The sequence below is a fragment of the Charadrius vociferus genome, unplaced genomic scaffold, assembly GCF_000708025.1.
Source record: "Charadrius vociferus isolate BGI_N301 unplaced genomic scaffold, ASM70802v2 scaffold87, whole genome shotgun sequence".
In the NCBI taxonomy this organism is placed as follows: domain Eukaryota; kingdom Metazoa; phylum Chordata; class Aves; order Charadriiformes; family Charadriidae; genus Charadrius; species Charadrius vociferus.
This window is the reverse complement of record NW_009649314.1, coordinates 1,076,794-1,094,900: the sequence shown is the minus strand read 5'-3', so window position 1 is coordinate 1,094,900 and position 18,107 is coordinate 1,076,794. Positions and strand designations below refer to the sequence as shown.

General features: G+C 35.9%; 1 protein-coding gene across 1 annotated transcript; it reads right to left on the bottom strand.

Moving 5' to 3' along the window:
- Positions 1 to 2,005: 2,005 nt before the first annotated feature.
- Positions 2,006 to 15,029, bottom strand: ANGPTL5 (angiopoietin-like 5). The gene is made up of 8 exons (XM_009889408.1): positions 14,800 to 15,029; positions 12,930 to 13,077; positions 11,884 to 11,987; positions 11,225 to 11,318; positions 10,184 to 10,284; positions 5,257 to 5,377; positions 4,061 to 4,246; positions 2,006 to 2,853 (listed from the first exon to the last, which is right to left on the bottom strand). Exons 1-8 carry the CDS (start codon positions 14,896 to 14,898, stop codon positions 2,534 to 2,536), a joined length of 1,173 nt encoding a protein of 390 aa, XP_009887710.1. The 5' UTR covers positions 14,899 to 15,029; the 3' UTR covers positions 2,006 to 2,533.
- Positions 15,030 to 18,107: the final 3,078 nt, after the last annotated feature.

The window sequence follows — 18,107 nt, the reverse complement described above, 5'->3', positions numbered from 1 at the left end:
CTTGCTTAAGAACACTATATTGAAAATCCATACCTGAATGATTCAAAGAAGTTAAAATCTGTCTAGTATTTGCGACTTGGAGGTCATCCTGTTTGTAGTTTACATTGCAGATCCAGCTCTCATAGCACAACTAGGACACAAGTCAAGCCTGGAGCAAAATTCATTCATTTTATCTACAGAAAGAAGGAACTCTAAGCCACAGAGAACACAGTGTCTATCTGTGACCTTGCTAGTAGAGCAGTACTTAATGGTATTAAAGCATATATATTGAGTTCAAAGCAGTCTCTGCAAATAGCCTTGGAAATGTCTTTATCTCCAAGGACCAGTAAACATTCCCATGTCCCACCAATACTGATATTGCGAATTCAATTAATTTTTCATACAGGTTTACAATTTGACTTGACTTTAAGACCCAATGTCTATTTGCAGGAATGACCCTTCAAGCTTTAGTTATCTTTCCAGGCCCATCTCCTCTGTGATTTGTTACTACCAGCTAATCTAACAAATGCTGACAAAGGAGATATTAAACCTGCTAATTAAATGTGATAATATCTGCCAGCACACATCTACAGTCTTCATTTGCCAGCTTAATTTTTAAGCAGGGATTCTAATAAAGCCAAAAGGAGCCTCAGGGTGTCAGTAGACTCTAGTTCTGCACTCAGCATCCAGATTCCCTACTTCGACTCTTCCTTTTTGCTCACAGGCTTGGGCCTGGTTGTCAGAGCAAAGTTTGAGGCTTTCATCAAAGCGATTAAATTTCCATGAAATGTAGCCACTGGCATTTTCCAGTAGGACTGTTGTACTGCAGCCTGGGGACTCTTCCTGACATAGTAGCCCTAACACAGTGACAACATCCAGGCTAGCAGCCAGAATACTCTTTAAACAATCACATACTGCTCTAATTCTTGTTAATCTTAGTGCAGAAGCTCTTTCGTCACAGTATCTACCATTATGGGTCTGCTGGGTCCATGTTGCTGTTAGACAAGATTGCATTCCTAATTGGCCTGGAGTGAGAGGGATGGCTAAAGAGGGTGTACATACTGCCTCTCCACCTCTAATTCCAACAACTACAAGGTCTGACAACAAAATCCCCCCACGCTCAGAATTCAGTCTCCTCAAGGAGCATGAGCTACCCCTTCTCTCACAATCCATCTACAGGGCCTGTAATATTTTTCCTCAAGCTACTTCCTACCATGCTTCTACCATAGGCCCTGCTTCTGTCTCTAGCAGAGAGAAACTCTCTGCTTTTAGCAACTTTTTACCTCCAATTGTAAAAGGAATAGTCAAGCATAGAAGAAAAGAGGAAATTTTTCTCTTCCTTAACATTGTAACAGTTTATGTACCCTATCAGAAGCTTAATTTCCTCCTATAACTGCATGTAACTTTGGAAAGAGGTTCTAAAACATGGTAGTTCTGATGATGATTTCTGCTCACTGTATTAATGTTTGGTCAAAGTGCAGGACAGCAAAGAGGAAACCCATAGAGTTTTTAAATCTGATTTCATTCCACACGTTAGTACAGAGATGATCTACTGAAACTGAAGCAGATATGAGAAATACCATGCCTAGTTGCTACAGAATAGATGGCAGGTTCCAGACACACTGCTGTACTGACAAAATTCACATTTTTATTGATATTATTCTATTTTTACTGACAGGAATTCAGACAATTCACACTATTTAATTTAAAATGTACTTACATGATTCGAATTGGTTTTGTTCATTACCACATGACCGTTCACAAAGTGAATGCCAATAAGAATTAAAAACATGAAATCAGGCCCATATATCAAAAAATTTAAACTCCAAAGGTTACATGAAATATTACACATTTTCTTTGAAAAAAAAAAGGTGTTTATTTGTAGTGAATTGTGAAATAGGCAATGGTAGAGTAAAAATCTGATTATGAAACACATTAACTGTGAAAATTAAATACAAAACAGACCATAGTTCTTGCATGTCGGTATCTACCTTACTTGTATAAAAATCAGGCCCTGAGAGCACACAGAACCTTACATATGTGTTGAAATAAGTCAGTGTTATCTCGCCTGATAAGGAATGCAGAAAGAAGAGCTGGTTCTGGAAAATTAACCTAAGATGAAGAAAAGGTATTTTTCCTAAATATAATGGTCGAAATGGCAGGTATATGGCTTTTTAAAAGAAAACTTACTGAAATTTCTTGGCAATTCAGATATGCATAGGGCATAGAAAAAACACATTCAAAAGTCAGCATTACACTCTTTTTAATATTTTTTCTGCTAGCTCTGAGATTGCATAAGAGGCAGTTGAATAAAAGCTGACAAACACTAAGCTTCATCCATTTTCTGAAAACCTTGTTCTTCTTAGGACCTTCTTACTCCAGCAGGAACACTACAAATGCTGACATTTCATAATAAAAATGAGTAACTGTATTATGGAAATATCTAATAAAGTTTTAAGACTGAACTGTTCAAGTGATAATGAAAGATATTTATGATGCAGCGATACATTATCCCACATAACTGCAAGATTAGATATATTTCTATTTTCATAGGTTAATGGAAATATGGATTATAGGTTCTCCGAATTTTCATTGAAACTGATTTAATTTTGACTGGTTTATTGTTCATTGTCCATGTATCCCAGTGAATCTCAGTTGCAAGAAATCTACCTGTGTAGCGATGAACACCATTAAGATTTGCAAGGCCACACTGGTTGAACCACCATCCAGTGTTATCACTGAAGTTACTGCAGCTCTTTACAGGCTGTTCTTTAATAGTGCACATTGGCCTGCATCCATCATTATCAACATCAAATGTGCTGAAAGGCATTGAATTCTGGTTATCTTCTTTTCTATATCCTCTAAATGCATCACCTAAGTAAAACAGAAGGATAAAAGAGTTATTTATGGAGAAACATAACATTTCTTACTTGTTGCATAACTCGCAAACCTTTCCTCTGAATTTATTAGAAAAATAGATTTCTTCAAAAGTGGTTCAAGAGCACCAAATAATCAGCTGGCAGTGTGTTAAATGCATAGAAAAGAAAAAGTATAAAATAACGAGAAGCATGGAAGATGTTGAAATTCAATGAAAGATCTTTACAGGGTTGTTGCTTTTAGTGACACACACCAGCTATGAAGGTGAAGGCTTCACCTCAAAAACAGTGGAAGAAAAGATAAAACAAACACGGAGTTGTTAACTTCACATTTTCCAGTGATGTGCCCAAAGCTCCAGAGTGAGTCATGAGCTAAAATTGAATTGTTAGACCACAGAAGTCAGCAATTACTGGTTCTGTTGTCTTACTAGAGAAATAATGTTTCTTACAAATACAGGTAGAGTAGAGCAGCAGCACTTTTAGAGAGTAACTATTGTGTTGGTAATAAGGAACATTCTTGCATATTAGTAAATATGAGGCAAAAAAAAAATTAGAAAAAAGCAGTAAGACATGGTGTAATACTTAGCACAAATGTTTACACATTTGGTATAGCTATGATATTAAGGAAGATCTGGAATTGCAAATTCATCTGTACCTATATATCAGCCAGTACACTGTAGGCCTAATTTGTTCCAGTCAGTTTCTTTCTCTATCCTTTGTATGCCACTGTCTGGGCACTTCTGAACTAACTAAAGCAAAAACACCAGGAAGACTTCCACTAACATCAGCAAATTTGGGATAACAGACATCTGAAGAATTGGACCATTAGATAGATATACACAAACACACACAAAATCCCATACATATTACATATTCAAGTCTGTGGACTTGAATCCATTAAAAGTTCCTTTATTTTCTTTATTCCTTTTCCTCTATTAAAGGAGTATTTATTCAATTATTCCATTGAATACCTTGAAACAATAAAATAAAATGATTTCTTACTATGTGAAGATTGATTTTGGCATAACCAATCACTACATTATTAACCATTTATCTGTGTTCATTATGCACCAAATAGAGAAAACCAGATTAGAAATAAACATTTTAAAAGTTCTCTTAATGAAGTATTACACTTTTGAATGCTTTTTTTCACATTAAGAAAGGGAGCAGCTATCTTTAAATACTTGCAAGAAGGAGGTTCTTACCAGCGTTTCCTGAATAACGCCCCAAATGGATCTTAAAAGAACATGCTTCATCCTCGATCCAAAATCCATCATATGATGCATAGGCATGCTTGTCATTTTCTGATTCCAAATCCACATAGAGACTGAAACTAGTGGCTTTTTGATTTACTATGTGAAAAATCTTCCTCAGCCCAAGCCAAAATTCCCCTCAAACAGAAATATATAGTCAATAAACGTCTAGAAACAGAAAGTGTAAAAGAAAATATTTATTCCTCTAGTTTTTGTGCTTTCCTTCCTGAACCAAGTGTAATAAAAATTGTCTGTCTTTGAAAGACTAATGAAGGCACAAAGTAATCTTCCTACTTCATTGGGAAATATGTGCGAATCATCTTTTTTCTCTGTGACATTTTTAGAAAATTGTCCACATGGTAACTTTCAAGTGTTCATCTTCAATATACCTTCAGAAGACTACAAAAACTGAAGGTGCTAAAGATCCACTTGATTAAACAGAATTCAGTAGCATTCCTAAGGAAAATACTGAGAAATGATAAATGTTAGCATTCTATGAAATGCAACAAAACTCAAACCCTATCCTTGAGATTTGCTGCCTCTGTAAATCACACTTTTTTCCGTGAAAGGTTGCTCCATATGAGCTGTGCTTTTTTGTGTAGTTGAGAAGTTGTGTGCTTCCATTGCAGTCCTGAAAAAGCAACTGGGTTTAGACTTGCTGGATGAAAGGTGGCAGTAAAAAATTAGTATCACAGTTGTGTTGGTGTTAGCTACTGAATTATTTCCATGCTGGTTTTAGCTTTGCATGCCCTATGGTGAAATACTAGTGATTTTTCTTTGCTTTAAGGAAATATTTCACAAATGTGATTACAATTAACTAAGTCTTTTTTTTTTTTTTAAATCTGAAAAAATGGGAAATACAATTTATACATTATTTTAGGAAGAAAATATCACAACATTTTAAACACCTACTGTGAGACTGAGGATGGGCAATGGCTAAAGACTCTAGTAGGGTGACAGTCATTATTGAGAAGATCACACAATAGATTTGATGAAAAAAAATGCTTAAGTATAAATAAGACTTTTAAGAAACAAGAACTCTACTCTCTGTACTACTAAAAATCCCACACAATTTAGTGGAATGTAGTTCACATAAAGACAGCAGAAACATTGGGTCCAAAGCACTTTAGAATATTTAAAATTAGTACCAGAAAGGTCACCAAATCCATCCAGATATTCAGACCACGTTCTCTGAAATGGAATGATTCCATCAGTTCTTTTCTGAACCACAGTCCATCCACCTCCTTGAAAATCCATGTCACACAAAACCTAAAGTAGACATAGTTATGATTAAGCATTCTTGAAGCAGCTGTTATGAAGAAAACATTTTAATTAAATAAAGGTGGACTATTCAGAATTTTGCTAAGCAACATATCTTTCAAATATCTTAACAAAAAGCTCAAAGGAAATAAATAGTGAAGCTGCAGTATTTTCTTATATGTTCTTGTTGGACTGCTTGGTTTGGATATTTCCTCAACCAGTAGAAACTGTTGTGTGCAAATGTCTGCTCATATCCAATATAATAAATAAACTTTGATTAATGTCACTGTCTATTAATAATAGCATGAAGTGGAAGCAACAATGCAATGTCATGTATTAATCATGCAAATATTACAGATACAGGCACTAACACTGAATATACCTTTATTTCAGCAAAGCAAAACAGACACAACTTTTTATGTGTTCTCCCTCACCATCATACCTTCTTCCTCAGAAATACTGTGTTTGTGATGCCTGGGAAATGTAGAGCCCTTAATAAAGGTGAGGAAATGGAAAAAGTGATAGCAATAACCCAGTATATAATAATTTATGCTGGAGCAGCAAAAAACTCTACATAAGATGGGGCCCGCATCCAGGGAAGTCCCAACGTGAACATTTAACAGCCTGCAACTGAGCAGTCCCACTGAATATGTAAGATCAACTCTCAGATTTATGAGTCTTTATGAGTCTTCGTTAAAATCTGTGCCCAACAGCATGTCAAATGGCAACGGTCCAGCTGCCTTCTGCTCTTCTATGGAATATCACATTATGTGGCACATTTTCTCCTCACCCCATTTAACTTTAGACATGTAATTGAGTTCCCTAAATTAGGCATCTTATTGCCCTGGTGTCCCCTGTAATCCCCCTTACACAGAGAAATGTGCATTCATAGCATGGCTCTGGGAAACCAAGATCTAAATCACCCTCTGCAGATGTCAGTCACCTCCACTGTCGACAGAAAGAGCCCCTAGACCCTTGGCTGCTCTCCAGGGATTTCAGCTAAGTGCCTAAAGTTAGGTGGAATGTATCAAGGTCACTCTGGGTATTTTTCAAGTACATCCTCGGTGCCAGAGCTTGACCAGTTCTAACAGGGATTAGAAAGTCTGGGATCCTACTGTAGAAAAGTGCATATTGCACATTCATACACTGCACCACCTAAGCTGTTCAAAGTAGTTCTAGGCGATAATATGCTTCATTAGTGTTTAAAAACACAGGCTCATTTTTAAGCATCTCCCAATGTGATTAATATCAGGAGAATTAACCTGGAAAATACTTATAGCTATGGAGCCATTAAGCTACTTGTGATAACAAAAGTAAGTTCAGAATATAATGTTGACTATCAGTAAATCATAGCACTACGTAGATGCACGAATGATAGAGTAAAGTATGCCTTTTTTGTTCATGTTACAAGGAATGGACACAATGGAACATGTTTCAGAAAAGAGAGATTTGCAATCTTAGCCAGTTGCTAAAAGCGGAGTCTAGGTGGAAGTCAGTTTAACCCTCAAAAAAATTGTGGCAATCTGAGCTTTATATGTTGCACCCCTGTTGCCTGTACCAGCCAGATACTTTTCATGAAACCAATGACTTGTTCCTTGGCAGGAACACATCAACATCACATTCAGAACCTCTGTGACTTAACATCTTCTCTATGAACAACAAAAAAGCAACAGGACCGAGCTACAATGTGATCTAATACAACCTGGGGAATCTTGGATCTTCAAGTAAGTCAATGCCATTGGATGCTTTGAGCAATCCTTGCAACACAAATACCGAGTGAATCATAGTAAGGGTCATGTGCGTGGAAGAAAATTATGGGCTTTATTCCCTGGAGAATCACATGCTTATTTTAGTCACCCAAGGAGGGTGGAACTGGAATAAAAAGAAATACAGAAGATTGAAAAATGAATATTTAGATGCAAATAGCTAAAACTGATTAAAAATAATCCCACTGCCTCATCCACTGTCTCGAGAAGATGATTGCATGCTTGGCTACTCCTCTCCCTGTAAGTCAGAAATACAATGAGGGGCCACTTGGTCACAACATCAATCTTTTCTCTAATATAAATCAGTGGGAGTGCTGATAATTCTCAGAAGAAGAAGATTTGGTTCTACATGAAGGGTCATCAGCCAATTAGATATGGCACCAAAACATACACCATCTAAGTAAAAATATGAGATAGGTACACAAAAAACAGTCATCGCTGTGTAGTTTCCTAATCCCTTATATGCTGGAAATGATGCAATTTTCCTTCTTAAACCCTTATAATAGTTAATCCACTTTACAGGTTGTTCTGTGTTTCTTATCATGCAAGGTATGAGGGGCATGACTGTGCCAGGTACAATTTAAATGAGCAGGAGGATGCTTCTACTGAGTATTTCTTCCCTTTCCATCTTTAGTGTGCATGACAGGTGTATTCCAAACGACTGTTTAGTTGGTCTGACCCACCTTAGAAATATCATTGATCTTAATTTACTCATTGAAAAATGTATCAGAAAGTGATCATGATTCAATTTTCTAGAAGTGAAATTGGTTTTAATTGCTTCATGTTTGAATGCTCAGACAAAAGCCCATTTGGGACTAATTTTCTGACATGACAAGAACCTGCCACTACCACTGAAACCGGATATTCTTAGAGCTCCTGGAATTCAGGTTTCAATTAGCCTCATTTAAGCATCAAAATATATACTCACTTTTGAAAACATGAGGATTCAAACATGAAAACATAACAGGATCAAGCTGTCTAAATAGTTTTCTTCATTTATCTGGTATCTTTATGCAAATGATTCTAAAGACATTTTGGTTTAGATTCAGTTACATTTAAAGGGCAGCTTATTGCTGAAAAGATCCTCATTGAAATAAATTGTTTCATGCTGGCTTTGTTTTCTGTTTTTTAGTTTCTTTATGGTTTTCTGCCTCTTTGTATTTCTCCTACTTTGCTAGTCTGCAGAACTTCCAGAACTCTTGGCTATTAGCCCCTTAAAATGCATTACAATTTCTTGTTTATGTTTTAATGTCTTGCTATTTTTGTTCATCTATCATTTCTCTTGTACTCTTTTTACGCTTCAACACATGGAAGAATTTGCATTAAACAGTTTTCCTTAAAATAATATTCTTTACGGAACACACATATTTTAGATATTTTTCTCTGAGAACTTTTTGGCACTATCTTTTCAGTTCTGTGTAACATTTACCAGACAAGAAATGAGACACTCATTCCATGAGTGCAGACGTCTCTTCTCATTATTTATTGTTACCTTGTGCTTTTAATCAAATTATTAGGATTTTTCCTTTTGTTTCTTGTTCTCCTTAAGGAACCTTTCCACTCATATAACTGATTCTCAGATTCTGGCAGTAACTTTAAATGTGGAAAAGTGTCAAAAATACTTTTGAAGTGAAAGGAACTTATAATTTCAGATTTACTTGCCAAAAACTATAAGTGAACTGAGAAACCACTTTTCTTACATAGATTAGTCTTACCATCTCTCAGGAAAAGTAATTTGGGTGAGGTATGAATCTTTCCTCAGTGGAATCCCCTACAATCCAGAAGAAATTCTGAAGCAGTTGCATTTTGTGCTCTGGTTCATCCTGGGGTGAGGCAGACAGTATTTTCTCCATACTATAAATATGGTTGTTCTTTAAACACTTCTACCTGTCTTTGCCTTTCTTTTACCTGGAAGAACTTGCTGATGAGTTACAGATCTTTTCCCTGAGCTCGCTGCATTGTATAGAGAGAATGACAGGTTTTTCTATCAGGGATCTGTAAAACCAAGTTCATTTTCTCTTTTGAGATGCCAGCATACTTCTGAAGCCTTCTATAACCAGTTTGAGCTCTTTTTTTGTAGCATTTTGTAGGGTTCCAATTGGCTATAGATAAAGGGATTCATCCTTCCTTTGATATATATAAAGGAAGGCTGTAAAGTTGGATATTAAATTTTGCTATTTATTAGCTGGCTCCATATTTTTCCTCCAAAAACTAATGACCCCAGCATGTACTGCAAAATTAAAGGTTTGGAAGTGCCATATCTGTCTTTCCACTATGCATAAGGACTTCCCTAAGTAGAACAGCCTGAAATGGAAATCAACAGACAAAACAAAGTTATTCCTTGTGTTTGCATGGATCTGAACATCCTGAGCCTGAGGAAATTAACCCAAAACTCTCTTTTCCTAGGTGAGCACTATAAATCTGAGCAATTACAGAAAATGCAGGTGGTGATAGGAAGCATGACTGCTGCAGTTCCTGATGAATTTCATCCTTTTTCCTTTGTCTAGATGCCTCTCTGCCTCAAGATTGAGTTGTAATGATGCTCAGACAAGAGCTAAGCATCTTCTCCTCAAACTAATGTACATCTACATATTTAGATGCCTATATAATATCATGGTCCAACCTATAGGCATCAGCGGAGTCACCTCTCAAGAGAAGACAGAATAATTCAAAAAGCCAAAGGTCACATTTTAGGAACCAAATGAATCAGTTACTTGGCTCCTCAGTTTTCCACCTCTAAAACAGAAAAGAATAGCACTTCTCAATGTCCAAAAGGAGTGATGGAAAACACCTTGGGTTTTCCTCTTTCGTACATTTTTCAGTGTATATGAAAACTGATGATGGGATCTTATGAGAGAGATTAAATTTCTCTGTAGAAAATGAGAAACTCATCAAAATTATACTAATGTCAGACACATTTGGATGATTTAATACATTCCTTATTCATCTGTTGAGAAATTGTCAAGGAAAACATTTTAAATCCATTAAATATATTCTAAGTTCATATTCTCAAGCAAATTGTGACTATCCTGAGAAATAAATTTATTACCTCAAAAGGATAATTTGATCCTTCTGGATGGATAATGTACAGACCAGTTGGAGTTTTTGAAACTGAACCAACAGTATCTTTAATATCAGTGCAATCCAACCCTAGAGAACAAAATATTTGAAGTTCATTAGCAAAATATGTTTAGAAAAAAACAAATACAGCTAAAGCACAGAAATATTACTTTTCTTGGTAACATATGAATGATTTCAAATAGCATTTTCTTGTCATGCAAACCTTAAAATCATGTTTTGCCATGAATTTACCTTAAAAATGAAAATTCTCTGAACCCCATAAAGCTCAGAAAGAAGTATAAATTATATTGTATAGAGAAGGTTCTTTCTAATCTTAACAGATACGATACAGAAATTAAAGGTGATGTATCTGGATCATTTTACACATTGTAAAATGATTTTCTCACTTGTAGTGAGAAAAAAATGTATTATCTGGGATGGGATGTCTTTTTCCTTCAGATATTTCTATTTATATTTGTAAAAACCTTTACATCATAATGTATACCTGAAAAACCCTTTGCTTCTGAGTGTTAAGCCAGGTCTGTGTTAAACATACTCAAACAAGCAGTTTCTAAGGCCAGTAGGACTGCTTAGAGGTAATGTTTCCTTTAGTTGGGATGGACATTACAAAGAAGATTAACTGTCCAGCATACAAGGGACTTCCATCCCATTTGAAGAAGGATATTGCGAATGTAGAACACGCTTTATTTCACTGCAAAAGAAAGTGCCATTTAGCAACACTTATGAATTAGTTCACTTATGAACTGATGATCATACTTGGTATTTTGTATAAAAATCAAGATGCTAAACAGGATGCCCAGAAAAATCAGTTGCAAATGATTTAAAGCAGTCTTTATCATGTCAGTCTTAAATAGTTCACAAATTTTCCAGAGCTTATATGTTACTAACACAGAATAAATACTGTTATGTTATAAATGTTTTAATTGCTTACCTTTGCTTTAATTAGTTTTTTGTCAAGATACAAAGACAAAAAGGGAAGAGGTCAAAAATAAATGCGAAAAATTCTTACCATGAGATTGAACTGCTTTGTAAGGAAGTGTATCCAAATGCTTTCTCAAAACTTCTGCATTCAAAAGAAGAAGTCTGTTCATGAGTTCATTTACCTGCAAATTCAAATGAAAGATCTTTAATTAGGTTGCAATGAGGACTGTTACATTCTAAAGACATTCTTTTTGACTCCTAATAAATATAATCTGAAGTTCATTTTTGTGATGTGTTAGTGATTCATACTTTCATTAGGTGAATTGGTCTGATTTTTTACTTTTTTCATTCAAAATCATCTTTAGGCACAATTCCAATTCATTAAAAAAAAAATCCTTCCATTTGATTAAAGGTTTTTTCGTCTTTACTAAGTGATGCACAGTGGTTGTAAACTACTATCAGAGTTAATGATAATATAATACATCATCTGCACAAATACAGCAACCAATGTGGAGGAACAGTCCTCCACTTCCCCTACTGCCATGAATGCCACACAGTTGTGAACCAGGTGGTCATTATCACTCCTCATAGAGATGCAACTCACACACCCTACCCAAAGTACAAGGAATGGTGATAGAGACTCTAATTCTGCTGTGTCAATGACAACATAAGTGCTTAATTTTCCTCAGTTAGACAACACCTGTAATGATAAATAATACATAAAAATCTTTAGGATAAAAAAAGTACCTGATTAGAAAGGTAATCCAAAGAAGACTGTTGATCATCCATCATGTTTCTTACTAATTTTTTTGTACTTCTTGCATATTCAACAAGAGAGTTCTGCAAATTTCCTTTAAAAGAAATATGTTCATCCACTTTGTTATCATAAATCTAGAAATATGACTGGATGACGAAACACTTATTTATGATCTTTAAATGAATATTGAAGGTGTTTAGCCTTAGGGTACCTAAAAGTGAAACCGAAGTAGTACAGAGACCACAGATTAAAGCCAAAGATGCTAAAAACCTCAGCCTCACTGGTTGCAGCGAAGACATCTTAAGAAGTGATGGCTCTTCTTAAGATTTGATAAGAATTTCATCTTATCCTTGGGCAACTTGGATGACCAGTTAATGTCTATCACAGAAATACAAATGCAAACAATAAAAGACAGATATATAAGGTTTCCTTTTATCCTACATTTACTCATTCACTCTCCTACTCCTGTTTTTTGCCCTGATGCTAAAATTTAAAAAAGTAAACCTGCCAGCGAATTAACAATACATATTAAAAATCGTATGGAAAAGACAAGAATTTTGACAATTTTTGTTTCTGAGACTGATTACATCATTTGCTGTGTAGTTTGTCAAGGCGGTGAACAGAGAATGTCCTGCATAAGTATCTATAACAGGCAAGCTGAAGTATAGATTTCCTCCCACTTTAGCTAACTAGCTATCTAACTAACTCCCACTTAACTCCCCCACACCTAACTATGATGTTTAAATGAGGGACAGACACCCTACTCTTCCTCTCCAATGGAGAGAGCTACTGACATTCAGAGGGTAACACAGATGTAGGTGGGCTGAGCTGCTGTCTGGATTTGCCTGCACCCCAAAAACATGGCACCCCAAATTATCTGAACAGTACTCAGCCTGAGCAGCAGGGTCAAAGGCTGTCGCATGTGCTTAAGAAGATTAAAAAATAAATTAGCACAGCATAGCGTAGCGTAGCAGAGGATTGCATAGCATGGGATTGCATAGCTTGTCACTGAAGAGTATTCTTTATGAATACATACTGCACATGTAATGTTTTTCCCCTCGTAAAATTTTAGCTTGAACATCACATGGTACAAGGCATTGTTCTTTTTGTTTTGAAATATCTGCAGATTTATTTTTCTCTTCTGCCTTGAGTGGTTCCTCCACAGCTCCAACATTCCTTGTGCCCTGTTGTACCAAACAATGGAGGGGGAAATAAATTGATCATAAAACATACATAAAATAGCTCAGTCTGCCAAAATGAAGTAGATTACTCCATGGGTCTTCCCTCAAAACCTGTTTTTTTAAAGCTTTATCAAGGGATAACTGAAAGAGCTGAGACCACGGCCTGTTAGCTGTCTTCTGCTTAGCCATACCTCACAAGAGAAAGACAGTGTCAGAAGTAAAGAATAACTTCTATAAATTTAAAAAATACCTCTAACATTTCTGGTAAAGTATTCTACCTGTAAGCATTGTGAACTGGAGGCAAGAACTTGCAAATCTTGCATTTAAGAAGCTCACATTTTAGGAATCACCACACCCAACAGATATCTCAAATGCTAACAAAGTTATTTTCACTAGAAAGAAGCAAGCTTTTGGATTTACCACGTATTAGCAAAACACTTTCACTCTTGGAAGTGACTAAATTAATTACCTGGACTCTGATCATAGAAATACTTGCACAAGTTATTAGTCTATGCACACAAGCAGTCCTAAGCAGATTTCAAGACAAATTCAACATTAAAAAAATATTTTAAATGCTCTTATAGGGGAAAGAATAAAGGCATACAATTCATAGGCATAAAATTATCTGAAATAGTAACAATAAGAGTATTGGTAAAAGTAGTTGTACCTATTAATGTTCTTTAAAATAATATTTTCATATTTAACATTTTTTCTTCCGTGGTGCCATTTAATATAAAATAAGGGAATGCCTCTGACTCATCACTTAAAGAAACGCTAAAAGTAATTCATGAAATATGAGTCATTTTAAAAAGACTAAGAAACATATTTTCATTTGAGTCACTGTTCTTTTTAATTCCATAATATCAGCAAGGCATTGTAGTATGTTCATATACTGTATTTTCCAGTGTAAATAGGACTCTTGGAAACTTAAATATTTTAATGAAAAAGAAAACTCTTTTAAACTTGGATATATCTTCAATATAATTGTTCTCCTTTCCTGCTTCAGTTTTCTTCTTCTGGTATTGGCTCTACACTGGCAAAGCACTGAACAGTTTTTTTCCTGACTTTTGCTTTTAAAAAGTGAAAGTAAAAATTACACAAAACTGTTACCAAGGAGATTTTACCCCCAAAAAAGTTTCTGAATTATTAATGTAATTGCATTTTGTGTCTGGAGATGAGTGCTAGAGTTTCTTTAATTTTGAAATAAGCACAAAATAAAGAAAGAAAAATTCTTGAAGAGTTATAAATAGATCACTTGTAACTTATAAAGAGATCACTTGAAACTATGGTTTGTTCCAGGGCTTTATCACAGCTACTCACCAGATGTTCAATTAAATACTGTCAAGCAAATATTTTTAATCAGTATTTTTAACAAAAGCCAGCATGAAACAGGCAATTAAATCTGACCTCAGCAATAGAAGCAAAAACTGTGACTCTACCAAAAACAATAGTTACTCTGCATTTACAGTCATGCAGATGAGATTAAAAATATGGCCTAACAACTGAGCTGTGATGAAGGACTTTAAGACAAAAATGTTCTAATATACTGAATTCCTACAATATCAATGTAGTTTCTTTTCTCTATCTGAAAATACCTGACTCTTCTGTATTTTCATATCTATCCTGAATAAAGCAATCTACATTTTAAAAACATCTGTCATTTTTCTAAGAAATCATTCAGTTACATTCATTATCTTATCTAAGCAAAGTAATTGAAAATCTTACCGTAGATGAACAAGGCTTGACATTACTTATGACAGTCTCTCCTAAACTGAACAAAAAAACATTAAGACAAATCAGTGAAGTTACCCTAAAGCAGTTCATCTTTTACTTGAAGAAATGCAAACGTTTTGACGGGTTTCAAATTTCCGTGGAAAGGCTTGTATGCTATGAAGTCCTGAGCTAACTATTTGGGAATGTCTACAGCACAAAGAGCAGCCAACACATCACTCCTTTAATGCCTGGATTTAATAAACCACATTTCAATTGTACGGTAGATTTTATATACTGCTGCTTGTATTCTGAGAGCAATTACTGCTCATCATCTTTACATGACTCATCAAACATATGTATTTTCATTTTGATAAAACTGTGACAGGTTTTCTTACACATTGGGTTTGAGTATTGGTATATATTTGGTATTGAGTGGTCTGAGCTGAGCTACTTGAAAGAATAAGTATAAATTGATGTTTTCCTCTTTTTACAAATATTTTTGTCATTAAAATTAAAGCGTTTACCTTGGTCGTGGTAGTGCACTAGAACTGGCTGTGGATGCAATTTTAGAATATGTCCTAAAAGCAAATTCTAAATAGAAAATTGAAAAAAAAATACTTTACAATAATACTTTGTGTTACATTGAAAATTGTTTACCAGGAGGACAATAGCAGTCTCTTGGTCTCTCAGGTAGCCCATCCCTAGGAACAGAAATATTGAGAGTGGGCCAGTCATTCAAATACAATGACTTTTACCACTGAAAAATGTCAAAGTACAAGAGAGTGTCCTGAAAAAGAAGATTAAGTGTAGTCCACAAAAACTTAATTAAAGCTATGAGGCACTTGTAGTTTTCACCAACCATTCCACTATTTTTGTATCTTAAAAACTGGATCTGACATTTTAACCAAAAAGCAAATTGCTTGGAAAGTTTATTTGGAAAGTTCATAAAGGTCCAACAGATTTTCAACTCCTCATGCGCATTAGAGAATTTATATTTTTTGTGATCTGGCTAAATAAATGAAACCTCAGCTTCTAATGTACCACTGGGAGACAGACTGTCTAAAGGACCGCCAGAATACACTGTTCAACACCGCCTTACACTGGGACAGCCAGACAATGTTCCAAATTTGTCTTGATATTGTGGTTCATCTCCATCCCTGTCTGAAGTTGGAACACACTGGAAATAGCTTTTGCTACAAGGAGATTTGAAAGAAGTTGGGAGAGGGTGGTTAATACAGCTTTAAATGCAAATTTTAATCCATTTTTTTAATCCAATATTCTCTTTCAAAATTGATAGCTAAAGGGCAGTAAGAACCTGTACCTGACCTCTTCTTGAGAGGAGCACATTCAACTGCCTGTGTAATTTTTAATAACTTTGGTTCTTCAGTATCTCTCAAAACAAAATCTTTAATTTGTTCTAAATTACTGCATGACACATTATAGTTTTCCAAGATAAGAGTTACTAAAATTTAACAAGTACATCAGTTGATGCTCTCTTAAGAAGATGCAGGTTGTGATCCATAGTACAGTCTCAGGGTGGTAAGAAGGTTGGAAAGATTTTCATAGCTATCCATGTATGACATTAAGGGGGAATAAACAGTTTTTATTCCTTTCCTATGCACAGAAATAGGAAGAGGAGACAAATTTCAGGAAGGAATGGTTAAAATGGTCAGAACCTTGGCTGAACTCCTTCTTCTGTGCAGTCACCTACACAGTTAAACCGAAGCTTGGAGGAAAGCTAAAGGGCATTAGCAGATTAATCCCCTCTGGAACAAGAAGGAAAGAAATATGTGTTTCTGCAGCAGCATAGATATGCTCCAGCCTTCAAATAAGATTTGCAATAAATTCAGAATCTATCCTACAAAGATTTAAGAGCTGATCTTTACCCTTCACTGGCATATCAGCCCACAGTAAAATTTATGAAACTTCTTTCGAACCAGCTGCCAGAGTGGGACCTTCCATTTTGTAACCACTTGAGATCAGGCTGCTTTCTGTCCCAGAGTAATCATACAGTTCTGGAATACATGGTCCTCAATTAGTCACCTTCTCATCCCAGTCTGAAAGATGTAAGGTTATTCACCAGGAGGCATTATCTAATAACCCAAAAAGAGGGCTATGAAGAAGTAAGCAAAAGTAAAAAAGGGAAAGACAGGAAAATATACAAAGACTATTCTTAATTCTAAATTTCAGAAAGTATCTAAGGTGAAGCTGCGAGTTGTGCTGGGTAAGATCAAAATTTGCAGTAACTCTAGAGAAGCTAAAATTCTGTGTTCCAAGTTCAGAAGAGGTGGTGACTTTGGGGCTGCTGTTCTGAATTAGAGGTGAAAGATTTTCCTATTAAGGTTATTTCTCAACTGTGGTAACTGGGATATTACAAATATTAAGCACATTTGGGAGCCTGAGCATCAGGGGTCTTGGCTGTAAAATGGTAACAGTAACACCTACTTCACAAGCTGTGCTACAAATATGTGGGGGGTTCTGGGGGAGAAAAGTATTTTACAAATGCCCAGTACTATTTTTACGCTCCTAGTCAAAGACAAAGAACAGCTGCACACTGAAAAAGAGAATTGGTGTAAGCTCAAATACAACAGCCAAGAAACGTCTCGCCAGGAAATCACCAAGGCATTTAGCCTTCCTTCTGCTGACAACTCATCCAAGGCATGGCAATATCCCAAGACAACACACCCTGCTTTGCCTGAAAAAAAAAAAGTTTTTCAGTCTTAGGAACAAATTACTTTTTTTTTTATTTATTTATGATGTGCAGCTTTATTTACTTTTTTGTGTACTTTTTATATTTTTGTATAAGATTTTATAGACTTTTACATATTTTACCAATCTTTTTATTTTTTGCACTGCGATTTCTACACCCTGTGGTTAAAAAAAAAAAACCAAAAAACCAGATTATCCTGTTAGCTCCCAAGTCTTTACCGATTTAACAGACATCCGCAGAGAGCTGTGCAAACCCACAAGCAGCAAATGAGGGCTCGGGAGGTGCTTCGTTTGCCCTGCAAAACTAATGAGAAACGCGTTTATTTTGATACCAGTTTTTTTAAATTAAAGAAGAAAAAAAAAAAAAAGCCTCATGTGATTTATAAAAGTGCAGAAAGGATGGAAGGCCCGGTGAGAGCCAAGCACCGTGCCTGGGCCCGGAGTCCGGCAGTGCTGTGCCTGAAGAGGCGGGCGGGCACGGAGGGGGCCCGGCAGCGGAGCGAGGTGCCCAGGCCTGGCGCCCGCCCTCGGCTGGGGACCGCCGGGGACCTCTGGGGACGCTCAAGGCCCGACCCCGGCCCCACCCGCCCTGTGCTTCGCGCCTGGTTTGA

Bases quoted from the DNA above. Each gene is read 5' to 3' on its own strand.
- ANGPTL5 (XM_009889408.1), bottom strand. From the start codon at position 14,898: ATGAACTGCTTTAGGGTAACTTCACTGATTTGTCTTAATGTTTTTTTG. The intron at 13,078-14,799 runs GTAAGATTTTCA...TTGGTACAACAG, and splicing joins TCAAGCCTTGTTCATCTACG to GGCACAAGGAATGTTGGAGC. The intron at 2,854-4,060 runs GTAAGAACCTCC...TGTTTTACTTAG, and splicing joins GCGTTATTCAGGAAACGCTG to GTGATGCATTTAGAGGATAT.